The 14,542-nt window shown below is 48.0% G+C and overlaps 1 protein-coding gene across 1 annotated transcript in view; it reads right to left on the bottom strand.

Moving 5' to 3' along the window:
* xylt1 (xylosyltransferase I) overlaps positions 1-14,542 on the bottom strand; it is a 294,644-nt gene that overhangs the window by 34,978 nt on the left and 245,124 nt on the right. Inside the window, exons 7-8 of the mRNA XM_078418358.1 lie at positions 11,582-11,758; positions 9,562-9,824 (exon numbers count right to left, since the gene is read on the bottom strand). Of these exons, the coding sequence (XP_078274484.1) occupies positions 9,562-9,824; positions 11,582-11,758 (440 nt within the window). The remainder of the gene's footprint in view (positions 1-9,561; positions 9,825-11,581; positions 11,759-14,542) is intronic.

Here is a 14,542-nt window from a genome sequence, read left to right as displayed (position 1 = left end):
TTGGGTGCCGTCCGGATGCCTAATAAGACCCACGGCAGTGCGTCCATCCAATCGGGGCCGGAGAGTCGTGCCTTCAACGCAGCCTTGAGCTGCCGGTGGAACCTCTCCACCAGGCCGTTAGCCTGCGGATGGTAGGCCGTGGTGTGGTGAAGCCGAACCCCTAACAGCTCAGCCATGGCTGACCACAACTCAGAGGTGAACTGTGGTCCCCGGTCTGATGTAAGGTCCACCGGCACCCCAAAGCGTGCGATCCAATTTGCAGCCAACGCTCGAGCACACGTGGCCGTGGACGTGTCGGTCAATGGTATGGCCTCTGGCCACCGGGTGAACCTGTCAACCACCGTGAGGAGGTGAGTAATGCCCCTCGAAGTCGGGAGGGGACCCACAATGTCCACGTGCAGGTGGTCAAATCGGCGGTTTGGCAGGCCGATTTGCTGGAGAGGCGCCCGGACGTGGCGCTGGATCTTCGCCGTCTGGCACGCGACGCAGGTGCGGGCCCAATTGCCAACCTGCTTGCGGAGACCGTGCCACATGAACCGTGTGGCCACCAGTGCGACTGTCGTCCGGATGGATGGGTGAGCCAACCCGTGGATTACATCGAAAATCCGCCTGCGCCAGGCAGCAGGCACGATGGGGCGTGGCTGGCCCAATGACACGACGCACAAAATTGTCGCTCCATTGGGGCCGAGAGGGACATCCTCAAGGCGGAGGCCGGAGATGGCAGTCCGGTAGGCGGGTATCCCGTCGTCCACCAGTTGCGCCACCGCCAGGGCTGAATAGTCAATGCCAGGCGCCACATCCAACACCACCTCGACGGCGGGGCGCGACAACGCGTCGGCCACCCGGTTTTCTTTCCCCTCCACGAAACGGATGGAGGTTGTGTACTCTGAAATGTACGCCAACTGACGCTGTTGTCGGGCGGACCACGGGTCTGCAACCTTCGTGAAGGCGAAAGTTAGTGGCTTGTGGTCCGTGAATGCTGTGAACGGACGTCCCTCCAGAAAGTAGCGGAAGTGACGTACCGCCTGGTACAGGGCCAGGAGCTCGCGGTCAAACGCACTATACTTCTTCTGGGCGCTGGTAAGGTGTCGGCTGAAAAAGGCCAGGGGACACCAACCCCTGTCTGTCAGTTGTTCCAGCACGGCACCGATAGCTACCTCTGATGCGTCCACTGTAAGGGCCGTCGGGGCATTTTCCCGTGGGTGGACGAGCAGCACAGCCCGAGCCAGGGCCTCCTTTGCGCCATCGAAAGCCGTCGCCGCCTCATCGGTCCACGCAATGTCCTTACGTCCGCCTGCAAGAAGATGATACAGCGGCTCCATGATGTGGGCCGCAGATGGCAAAAAACGGTGGTAAAAAGCCACCATGCCCACGAATTCCTGCAGGCCACGTAACGAGAAGGGACGGGGAAACCGGCGGATGGCCTCAACTTTGTCCGGCAGAGGAACCGCACCCTGCGAAGCCACGCGGTGGCCGAGGAAATCGATGGTTTCCACGCCGAGCTGGCACTTGGCGATGTTGATGGCCAAGCCGTGCTCACTCAGCCTTTGAAACAGCTGTCGAAGGTGGGCACAGTGCTGCTTCCGCGAGCGGCTGGCTATCAATATGTCATCGAGGTACACAAATATGAAGTCCAGCCCACGACACACGCCATCCATCAGGCGCTGAAATGCCTGCGCCGCGTTTTTGAGGCCGAATGGCATGCGCACGAACTCATACAGGCCAAACGGTGTGATGATCGCCGTCTTTGGTACGTCGTCCGGATTGACGGGGATCTGGTTGTAACCCCGCACCAGATCCACTTTGGAGAATATAGTAGCCCCGGCGAGGTGGGCGTTGAAATCCTGAATGTGGGGTACGGGGTATCGGTCCGCCGTGGTAGCGGCGTTCAGTCGCCGATAATCCCCGCAAGGCCGCCAGCCACCGCTTGCCTTGGGGACCATGTGAAGTGGGGACGCCCATGGACTGTTCGATGGTCGAACGATCCCCAAGGATTCCATGTCGCGGAATTCCTGCCGCGCCAGACGTAATTTATCCGGCGGAAGTCGGCGCGCTCGTGCGTGGAGGGGTGGGCCGGTCGTGACGATGAAATGCACCACCCCATGCTTGGGGTTTGACGTACGAAATTGCGGCGCCGTGATGTCCGGGAATTCCGCCAGGATTCGAGCATAGGTGGATTCGACCGATGACAGCGGCCGACCAACAGGACAGACCAACCCTAATGTAATAGGCTGCATTGTTGCACTGTGGACCAATTGCTGCCTCCTGACATCTACCAGGAGGGAATGCGCCCGCAAAAAGTCCGCCCCGAGCAACGGTTGGGAGACGTCGGCCACGGTGAACTGCCAAGTAAAGTGGCAAGAGCCGAAGGTGATCTTCACCGTGCGCACGCCATAGGTGCGAATGCTGGTTCCATTCGCAGCGGTGAGGGCGGAACCGCGCTTCCCAGAATGAATGTCCTGCATCGAAGGAGGCAGCACGCTCAACTCTGCCCCGGTATCCACAAGAAAACGATTACCCGAAACCCGATCCCAAGCAAAAAGGCGGTGAATCTGGCCGGCCGCCGCGGGGTCTACTGGCAGCCGGCCACAGCGTTTCCCGGATACGCGCATGGCAGGCGGCATCGTCGGGCTGCAGCACCCCAGCGCTGGTGGTAATAACACCAGTTCTTAACCAAGATGTTGTCTGAAGCCTGCTGTCGTTGAAAAGCAGGTGCAGTACCTGCGGCTGCCGCCGGGGGAGCCCGTGCAGGCCTCCGGGGCGCAGGTTTGACTCCTTCCACAGCCGCCCCTCCCGACCAGGCTATTTCGGGCGCGGCCGGAGTGACACGCAGCGTCATGACGTCATCACTGCGCGCCGCCCAAAGGGCGTCTGCACGCCTGCCGAGGGCCTGGAGATCATCAAAAGGCCCTTCACTGAGCTGCATGCGAATGTCGGACGGCAGTAAGTGGAGAAATACATAGTCAAAAAGGAGGCAAGGTTTGTGACCGTCCAGCAACGCGAGCATGTCACTAAGGGGAGGCATTTGGAGGATTCTTTTAGCCCGCTCCATTCTCGGAAGCCGGTAAGTTTCCAGCAATAGATCTTTAAGCGCCTTGTATTTACCTTGGGTCGGTAGGTCGGCGAGGAACTCGGTTACCCGCTGGACCGTGTCCTGGTCCAGGGCTCCAACCAGGTAGAAAAACCGTGTATCATCCGACCGGATGGATTTGAGCTGGAAATATACCTCAGCTTGCTGGAACCAGACGTGGGGTCGGTGGGTCCAAAAGGTAGGGAGGGCTACAGAAATTGCCTCGATAGCCGGTGTAGCGCCCTCGGACAGCGAGGCGAAGGCTGCGCTCCATGTCTTGTCCATTTTTTCTATAATGGACCGTTCGGGGTCACCAGTGTAGTGGGCCAAGTAGGCCAAAATAACGACGAGTAGGCAAGGTTAACAAAAGCGTGTTTACTGTATCTCTGGAACTCCAAAAGGGAATGAGAGTCATGCGGTCCTTGACCTTTATACTCCCGGCCGAAGTCCGCCTCCTTGGCTCGACCCATTCCCGTGCCGAGGGGTCGTGAGTGGTATGGCCCGACCCTCGGGAGCCGCCACACAGGGACATATACCGAGAGAGATCACCTGAACCAGAAGATCTGCCTTGATGATTTTAATCACTTTAAGCTCTTCACTTTTGATTCACTTCTATTTCTGCTACACTTGTCAAAATTCATTGAGTGAGGACAGAAAATATATATGTATTTTAACATACCATTGGCATATCCACCAGGTGGCGCCGTCAGCGATGGCAGCCTCGCCAACGGTCTGTCTGTCTTTTCGTCTTTTTTGTTATTTTTAGTGTGTTTTAAAAGTATGTGTTAATGTTCTCTGGTTTGTTTTATGTTGGAGGTGTGGGGGGGGGGTTGGGAGAACTTATTTTTCAATCTCTTACCTTGCCGTAGATGCGATTGTTTTCCGGATCGTATCTCCGGTCGCTCTGCGGCCTAACATCACGGAGCTGGCGGCCTTGGTTGGGACTGACTTTGAGCCCCAACGGGGGCCGCGGACTTACCATCGGAGCCTGCAATCCCTTGCCGGCGGATTTCAACATTGAGGAGCTTGCAGTCTCGGGTAGAGACTGATGTTGGGAAGCTCCAAAGTCGCAGAAGGTTCAACCAGCCCCGTCCCGGGGTCCGATCGCCTGGCGCGGGGGAGCTGAGATCCCCCTGAAGCGGGAGCTTGATCGCCCGACTCTGACGGCTTTACAGCCGGCTACGGGAGCCAAGATCATCCCGTCAACAGAAGGCACGAGGCCCCCGACCGCGGGAGAACAAAGAAGGGAAGAAGCTTGAACTTTTTTTTCGCCTTCTATCACAGTGAGGAATGTGGAGGGGTCACTGTGGTGGATGTTCATGTTAAAATGTATTTTGTGTGTTCTGTTGCTTTATATTGGTATGACTGTACGGCAAATCATATTCCTCGTATGTTGCAAAACATACTTGGCTAATAAAGTATGATTGTGATTATGATTTATTACCGTAATAATTTCTTTACTTCCCCATTCTCTCGGCAAGATCTCCAAGAGACTCCAATCAATTTTTACTCATCATTCTTCTCACATTTATACAATTTCATATATAAATTCAGAATGCATATTTTCTAACTCTTATTTTTTTTTGCTCATTCATTGCTTCTTTCCAAAACTCTTCCATTCCTTCAGTTTATTATCCAAAACTCTTCTTTTAAACATTTATTGATTTAACCTCCATGATCAGTCTATTTATTGCTTCAAGCTTTTCATATATTGTCCAATTGTTTTAACTAATTAGTATAAATTGCTAGAAGTTAAATCAGCCTTTGCATTCTTATATTAGCATTTATATCCTCTCAAAAGCTCTTTGAAAATGCACTTACCTGCCTAAAATATATTACAGGTAAGATTTAAGAATATTGTGCCCTATTGTCTAGAATAAAAATCATGCCTAGATGTGGTTTCATTCTGATACAATGAAATATTAATTAGTATAGATGGGATTTAAGTATAACATTTAATTGAAAGTAAGACCAGAGAACATACCGTAAATGTAAATTATTAAATATTTTTCATTCTAGGAAAAATTAATGTTTGAATAACGTGCAGGACAAGATATTAAGATAAAATAGAGAAGACGTTGCAAATGCTGTTGAATACAATGCTAAGGAGAAAGAAAGAGTCCACTTGAGGCTATTCAATGAACCTTTCTTAGTCCTTGTTTATCTTTCTTTGGGTCTTGTAATTTATCCCTGCCTTGTAAAAAGGAGGAATGATCAAGCCCTGAAGTTTCAGTTGTAGTTTCAAGGACTCAATCTTATGATCATGTTCAAATAATACATTTTTGCATGATTACACCATTACTCATTCTCCATGTAACAGGCCCCTCTCATCGGACAGCCAGGCTCAGCATCCCGATATCATTGTAAATTGGTCAGCTTGCTATGTCCTGTGGCTCATTTATCCAATAGCAAGGAGGTGAACCCAAAGGATTTGTATCCTAAATAGGGCAGGTAGGAAAATAAATCAGAAATCAATAATTTATTACCCCTACAGATAGATTCTTGATTAGTATGGGTATCAGGGGTTACTGGGACAAGGCAGGAGAATGGGGTTAGGAGGGAGAGATAGATCAGCCATGATTGAATGGCGGAGTAGACTTGATGGGATGAATGGCCTAATTCTGCTCCTAAGACCGATGACTTACGACTTATTTACTTACGGCTTAACTAAAATGCAGCGAATCATGCAAATTGTCCCATTTAACCTCCAGAACTGATCAAGTCAACTGTTTCACCTCACAGCTCCATGGACAATTAGAAATTAAAATTCATAACATAACCAATATCCATGTATCTGACAGGGAAAAAAACTATAACTGCCCATAAAATTGCCCACATTCTTTCAGAAATTCATCTATTAATATTTATCTCAAGATATTTATCACTTCAGATGGGGCTGGGATTTCAATGTTGTTTCTTTCTCTAAGTATGCATTGTTTCCTTGGCCTGCCTTATATTAGTTTAGGCTCGCTACTAATGGCATCCATTGAAGTCCTTGCATGTGAATCGACTGTGAGGAGAGATACCCACTTGCATCTCAGTCCTTCCCTGCCCAGCTCACTCAAGTCACACAGATCCCTCTCTACACACACATGGCCAACCCACCTCCCTGTGGCCATTGATTAGAGAGGCCTATTCTCAACTCATTTTACCACTGCCATAGCAGATCAGAACTTTAGTTTGTGCAGTGCGTAATATGTCAGCTACAAATATATAGCACCTGGTAGCATAGGAAACATTTAATGATTCCCCATATGTCTATTCAGGGCTCTGCCCCAAATGCATCTCATAAAACAGCCTGAATGCACTACTATGATTAGAACAAAAGGCCCCAAAGTGTTCGAGTAACTCAGCAGGTCAGACAGCATTTCCAGAGAACATGGATAGGTAACTTTTCGAGTTGGGACCCTTCTTCAGACTCGGGCTAAAATTAATACAGATTTATTTTGTTGAAGATAGACACAAAATGCTGGAGTAACTCAGCAGGACAGGCAGCATCTCTGGAGAGAAGGAATGGGTGACGTTTCAGGTCGAGAACCTTCATCATTGAAGAAGGCCATTCTTCAGATGTTGCCTGTCCTGCTGAGTTACTCCAGCATTTTATGTCTATCTTTGGTTTAAACCGGCATCTGCAGTTCCTTCCCACACTTTAAATTGTTGAGGGTTGTGTTTTAATTCAACATTAAGCTGGGATTTTCTTCAATTCAAAGTCAGCTGGTGCCAAATTTCAACAGCGTGGTATGTGAATGGCAGGCTTCACTGAAGAACGCATCATTCAGAGAAATCTCCACAGAGCAGATGGATAATGGATCGTGGTTGCTTGCAGCTTTGGGAGATAACATCAGTCAGATGCCAGACAGAATGGGTACATTCATGAAAGGAGAAAAGATGTAAACATTTACATTTTAATAACTTCTTAGATAACCCATAGAATATCCCACAGCACATTACTATCACGACTCTCTTGTTATGGACAATTCGAATGGACAATAAATGCTGGTCTTACCAACAATAATCTAATTTCAAAAATCTAATTAAAAAATAATATTTTAGGGATCTGGGATTTAGGGATGTGCGTTTATTGGCCATATGCACTTGAAGGCACCCCCGCCATGCCAATGAGTAGGGATTTCTTAGATTTGGACACAGTGATCAGAAGGATCCATTATACATTTCTAAGTCAGGAGGGTGTGTGCATCTGCTGCTCTTTTCCTTCCTGATGGTATTGATTGCCATTGTGGATGGTGCTACCAGTGAGTCTGAATAAGTGGCAGCAACTTGCATTCTTAGGCACTTCAGGCGTGGGCTCTTATTCCCAGATTGTTTGGTGTGTGAAGTGGTGGTGGGGGTGAGAGGGTACAAAGGATTCCTCTCAGTCTGCCCTTGGATCATATCATTTATCAACCATACTGTGTGATTATATATAAAATATATTAAAATGATAACCTCAGTGTCAATGCTATTACTGTGATGGGGCAGCTGATATAATAAACATTTGAGGAGACTCTGGCGGCGTAGTCTTTCACAGTTCCAGTTGCATTGCACATGCCTGCGGAGGGAGGAACTGCAGATGCTGGTTTAAACCAAAGATAGACGGGTCAGACAGCATCTCTGGAAAAAGGGAATAGGAAAAAGACCGACGACGTTTCGGGTCGAGACCCTTCTTCAGACTTGCAAGTAATTGGTGATATATAGGATCAGGGTTACTTGCATGTCAATGCACAGATCACTGACATTGTTACTGATTGAGGCAAGACTGCAATACACGAGCTCCATGAACTGTGAAGCTGGTTCACAGTGGAAATGTTTGCTATGTGACTCTAGTAACAGTGAGCTGCAGAGGCAGGGACAGGTACTCTTAGCTGGCTCAAGGGCGGCACGGTGGCACAGTGGTAGAGTTGCTGCCTTACAGCGAATGCAGCGCCGGAGACACAGGTTCGATCCTGACTACGGGCGCCGTCTGTACGGAGTTTGTACGTTCTCCCCATGACCTGCATGGGTTTTCTCCGAGATCTTCGGTTTCCTCCCACACTCCAAAGACGTACAGGTTTGTAGGTTAATTGGCTGGGAAAATGTAAAAATTGTCCCTAGTGGGTGTAGGATAGTGTTAGTGTGCGGGGATCGCTGGGTGGCGCGGACCCGGTGGGCCGAAGGGCCTGTTTCTGCGCTGTATCTCTAAATCTAAAAATCTAAATCATTTTGCAGTGGAAGCTATGGACCATTGCACTTTTGGATGGCCATTGTGAGCCTCTGATGCCTGCTGATGACCAGATCCAGCCCCGTGAAATAATGTTACACAACGCACAAGACACGATGGGCTCTTCCAATAATAATCACTTGCTGGTGGAAGCAACAACTAGACTTTTGACTTGAGGTGAGTAGGTTGTGGTTCAGCTGGACAATCCAGCAGCCATTATTTCAGCCAACATTTTGGTTCAGTATTGAAGGAATGCTGCACAATCAATGTTGCTGACATTCAGATAAATGTTCATTCCAGGTCCTACCAGCCCTCCCAGATACACAGAAAGGACAGGGTAGGGTGTGTGTGGGGGAATGTGGTGAAGGTGGTAGTTCTTGTTATGCTGATCAAGCTTAATTGAAACAGATTTGTGGCCATTTGCCCAAGTTCTGAATGTGCTGACTGCACATAAACTTGCAATGATTCTCTACTGCTAAAAACCTCTGTAATTTTGGTCACATTCCTGGAGGACACTTAGGTTATTGCACTGGATGTCACTATGATGTCACAGTGGGTTTATTTGTTCAACGCTGGTTACAAGGGATGACTTGCTGACTTATTACAGGAAACCATCAGGTGTGAGTTTCCCACTGTACTGATTTAGGTTTTCTGTGCTCTGGTTTGGGCTTTAAGGCTTTAGACTTTAGGGAAACAGCTTCGGCCTACCAAGTCCGTGCCGACCAGCGAACCCCACACACCAGCACTGTCGTACATACACCAGGGACAATTTACAATTTTTGCCGAAACCAATTAGCCTACAAACCTGTACGTTTTTGGAGTGTGGAAAGAAACCGGAGCACCCGGAGAAAACCTACGCGGTCACAGGGAGAATGTACAAACTCTATATCCGTAGTCAGGATCGAACCTGGATCTCTGCTGCTATAAGGCAGCAACTCTAACGCTGCATTACTGTATCATCCATATTTATTAAAGAAAATTCGCTTGGTGTTAGACACAAAATGCTGGAGTAACTCAGCGGGGCAGGCAGCATCTCTGGAGAGAAGGAATGGGTGACGTTTCGGGTCAAGACCCTTATTCAATGGGTGTTAATTACTTTGTTATATCTGAAATAAAAATGAGCAATAGGAATAGTAATAAAGAGAAAAGTAGTTCTAACTGAGCGCTAAATGTTTTCAAAATTTTTACATTCTCAGTAAAATTAGTTCAAGTGGTCTCTCGTTAATATTTTTGTGCGCTTACAAAGCTGCCAGTGTTGACGGGTCCCCGAGCTGCGGGCTGCTCATTCTCTCACCTGCATTTATTTTCCTCGTTGGCATGCCAGGAAGATTCTGCTCGCTTCAGGCCAAGGCGGCTGAAGGAGTGAAACATGGTTAGATACGTGTCGCTGATGCTGTGGATGCCATCGGGTTCATCGTACGCGTTTTCCCAGTACGCCTTCAGGGCCGTCGTGCCAGGTGGGTAGCTGCCAAAGAGGTAGAAGTCCAGCTGGCCAACAATCTCTTGGTTGACCGCCGACTCAAACTTCCGCGCAAAGAAGGTTGGTCTCGCCATTTGCTGTGTGGGTGAGAAGAGTTCATTATCACCACCAGCACGCGTAAACATCTTTCATGCCTGGCTGATTTTGGCCAAGTTCCTGGAGTGCAGAATATCTATTGTACGAGATACCAATCTGGAAAATACTTGACAAGGTTTACAGGGAGCACCGAAGACACAAAATACTGGTGTAACTCAGCGGGACTGGAGAGAAGGAATGGGTGATGTTTCGGGTCGAGACCCATCTTCAGACTGCATTTTATTTCTGGAGCACTTTATTTCTGGTACATTCAGTTCTTCACTGGATCATTTTCCCATTGGAGTGGGGTCGCATTGTTTCCAATGTTGGTAATCTACTGTTTGTATATATTGGAAAGAGTACTGCAAGATCAAGAGGTTAATCATGCTAGTACAACTGGCATTCAGTAAGGCCAATGATTTGTTGCCCTTCATTTTGTGGGGAATTAAATACAGTAGGGATATCTACCACTGTTGTACTGGGCCTTTACAAGACCACAGCTTGAATATTGTGTTGTGTTTTGGTCCTCTTATGTGAGGAAAGATGTTCCTGATGTGGCAGGAGTGTGCTGAAGATTTATCAGTCAGATTGATATAACCGATATAACTGTTGATATAACTGATGCATGAAGAAAGATTGGGATGATTAAGCTTTTACACGATAGAGTTCAGAAAAATGAGAGGGGACCTCATTGAAATTTATAAAATCCTGATGGTTCTGGACAGATTAGTGCATGAAGGATTTTCTGGGAGGTGAGGGAGTCAAGGGATCTAGCGATAATGGTCAGAGGCAACTAATTTAGGACTGGGATGAGGAGAAATCATTTCACTCAAAGAGTGGTTAAACTGGGCAGTTCTTTAGAACTGAAGGCAATTGAGGCTAAATAATTCAATATATTCAAGAAGGAGTTAGGTATAGTACTAATGGCTAAAGAAATCAAGGTGCAGGGGGACAAAGTAAGAGGAGGGCACTGAGTTTGGATGATCAAACAGATTCCACTGAATGGCAGAGTAACTCAAAGGGCTTGATGGTTCTATGTATCTATCGATAGCTAACTCTTGAATGCACAGCTTTTCTAATTAGACCCCTTATAAGGTGATATTGAGCACAGCCCTCGTTCCTGAAACCTTGACTCACCACTAAAGAAACCATCTCAAAGTCTCAGTTGTGAACCAAGATGAAACCATCCCGATCTCTCTTTCTCCGCAAGACCTCCGACTGTGGAGCTGCCTCCAAATGCTCCCTCTTCCCTGTTGCGTTCCTTCAACCAGCTGCCTGTCATCCCAGTTAACTAAAGTAATCCCAACTGCAACTAGATTCTGAATTGGAATAGTAAACTTAATCTGAGAGCTTGCTGGAATCGCGTCCAAGCTTCTTGATTACAAGCCATTGAATTTGGACGTCACAGTGGTGCAGCGGTAGAGTTGCTGCCTAACAGCGAATGCAGCGCCTGAGACCCGGGTTCGATCCCGACTGCGGGTGCTGTCCGTACGGAGTTTGTACGTTCTCCCCGTGACCTACGTGGGTTTTCTCAGAAATCTTCGGTTTCCTCCCACACTCCAAAGACGTGCAGGTTTGTAGGTTAATTGGCTTGGTAAACGTAAAAATTGTCCCTAGTGGGTGTAGGATAGTGTTAATGTGCGGGGATCGCAGGTCGGCGCGGACCCGGTGGCCGAAAGGGCCTGTTTCCGCGCAGTATCTGTGAATTAAAGTAAGCCCAGGTGTAAGTGATGTGAGCTGCAGCCTGGCGTGTGCCTACCTGGAAGCGATGGAAGTCTTGGGGCTTGAAGTCATTGGGAGAGCAGCCACACCAGTCCACGATGTGCTTGTATTGGCACTTACAGCCCAGCTTACGGTTCCAGTTGGTTATGCGTAGATTGTTATCCACCATTGTATCGCACAGATGACTATTCTCCAAAACCGTATGGAAGAATGACTGTATTGGAAAAAGCATTAAGACAGCATTTAGAAGCACTCAGCTGCAGGGAAATACCTTACACTGCCCGATCAGTACCCATCATGATCTGAACAGATAAAGTGTGTTAACATTGACAGGACAAAAAAAAACCCATTTAATTTAAAAAAAATTATTTACTTGCCAGTTTGAAAATAAATGAAGGGTGAAGAATACATCTGCTAACAATGGTAATCTGGTTCAGCATTCAGTGTTCCACATAATAATAATAATAATAATATATTTATTTTATATAGCGCCTTAACACATGCACAAAGCGCTTTACAAATACAATTAACATAGAAACAAACAGACAAACAGACAAACTATCCTGACGGAAAAGCGGCGAATACTCAACGCCAGCGTCCTCTCACGTCAGGGTCCGGCAGTAGACATTAAAGAACACAAGACACACAGATACAATTTTTTACACAAAACAGCCATCACAGTGATTGCTCTAGGCATACCCTCACTGTGATGGAAGGCAAAGTCTTATCTCCTCCTCGTTCTTCTCCCGTGGCGCCACGAGGCGATCGAGGCTCCCAACCCCTTGAAGCCCCCACCGGGCGATGGAAAGTCCCAGGGTCGAGCCGAGCAGGCCGAAGAAAGTCCTGAGCCCCCACCGGGCGATGGAAAATGCCGCGGCCGAGCCACGCAGGGCGATGAGAGTCCTGAGCCCCCACCGGGCGATGTAAAGTGCCGCGGCCAGGCCACGCAGGGCGATGAAGGGCCTGCGGGCGGGTTGATCGTGCCTCGTGCTTCGGGGCGGTCGAAGCTGCTACGGCTGGAGCTCCCAAAAGCCGGTCGCCAGCCAGGGACCTGCGAACTCCCGATGTTGCGGTCTGCAGGGCCCACGGCCGAAGCCTCCGAGATGGTAAGTCCAGGCCCTGCGACCGGAGTCCTCGAGGTCGATCCCAGCTGGAGGCCGCCGACTCCACGATGTTAGGCCGTTGCGCGAACGGAGATACGACACGGTAAAGGTCGCATCTCCGTTGAGGAGGAGATTTAAAAAAAGGTTTCCCCCAACCCCCCCACCACCCCCCTACATACACAGAATTAAAAATAAAACAAAACGTACATTTAACATCGACAATGACAAAAAAACACAAAAAAAAAACGGAGAGACTGCCGGTGAGCCGCAGCTGCAGAACACAGCCACGCCCCTCTGAAACATAGAAGCTATGTTCACCTTTGCACCACCCAAGCCAACAGCATTAGCACAGTGACTTTACTTAGTTTAGATTCTAACTCAGACGACTGCTTATCACAGTGAAAAGACATCAACTGTGCCGCAAATCCAACTTCTGATCAATCTTATTCTTACTGAATTAAATGGAACACAGGGTGGTTACACAAGATGTTGCTGTTATTGAATCCAATCACATCAGCTGCTGGTCCACAAATGCAGGCTTAGCCTTTGCATGCACTTGTAATCCATGACTAAACTGCACGGTGTACCGCCCACAGTAAAGCACTCTCCCAGCCTAAAGTTAAATGCAAGGCCAGTGAATATGAAATTAACAGCTCAACATTTGACTGAATCACAATGGCTGGTTTTTCTAATAAATAAAGAGGGGGGTAAAGGAGGTGGAGGAGTTGTTTTATGAATCGGGGGAGTGTCATGGCGGTACTCAGAGAGAACATACTGGATGGAGTGCACATCTACTGAGGCATTATGAATCAAGCTCAAAAATAACAAAAGAGCAATTACTCTAATGGCATTACATTATAGGCCTCCCAATAGCCAGTGGGAGGTAGGGGGTCAGATATGTGGACAGATGCAAGAACCACAGGGTTGTTGTAGTGGACTTCCCCAATATTGACTGGGACTTAAGGGCCTGTCCCACTTAGGCGATTTTAAGGCGACTGCCGGCGACTAGGCTGTCACTGACAGTTCGCCGGGGTGTCGCGGGCATGATCGTGAGAAGTCTTCCAAAGATCGTAGTGGATCGTAGTGGATCTCAGCGCATCGCTGAGAAATCAAACGGTTTGAAATCTCTCGGCGACAGCTGGCTTGTCACCAGGTATCGTTGCTTATTGCAGTCGCTGTCGCATGCTGTCCCCAGGTTTACTAGGTTCTCTTAAGATACATTAGAAGCACATAATATTAAAATAAGTAAAGTCATTACAAAATACCATAAATGCTTGTGTTTAACGAATTTATTTACCGTCAGGACATTTGACAGGTAGATTGGAGGTGACAGTTTGACGGTCAGGTAAGCGTGGGAATTTTCGCGATGTTTTTGGCCTCAGCCATTACATTTAAAGAGAGCTCCAAACCCAGATATGCAACCCAGAAACCAGATATGCATCTCCCTTACATTTACAAAGAATGCCCACACACTTTTCACAAAAATCCATTTAACCACTTAATTTTTTTTTTTTAATACAGCTATTAGTAAACTGGAAGTAAATCCAGTTTATTCCTTGTTACAGTGAAGCTTGGTTTTTAAGTAACCCATACAAGATGTTATAGTTCAAAGCACTCAAGTGCTTACCGACTTGTCAGTGATTTCAGCGAAAACCAGGACGCCGGAGAAGCATTGACAGCGTGGGGATTTCGCAATGTTTCACAAGACGCTGTAATCTTGACCTGACGCGGCATTGTCGTGATCATTGTCGTGGTCATTGTCGTCGGGTAAAAGAAAAGTTCAGCGATCTGCTATGACTTTGACAGTCGCCGGCAGTCGCCTAAAAAATCGCCTAAATGGGACAGGCCCTAAACTCTGGGCCAGAGGATTAGACAGGGCAGAATTTGTTAGGCGT

This window comes from Rhinoraja longicauda, chromosome 21 (assembly GCF_053455715.1).
Source record: "Rhinoraja longicauda isolate Sanriku21f chromosome 21, sRhiLon1.1, whole genome shotgun sequence".
NCBI lineage: Eukaryota > Metazoa > Chordata > Chondrichthyes > Rajiformes > Arhynchobatidae > Rhinoraja > Rhinoraja longicauda.
Note: the sequence above shows the minus strand (reverse complement) of the source record. Positions and strands in the feature narration are given on the sequence as shown.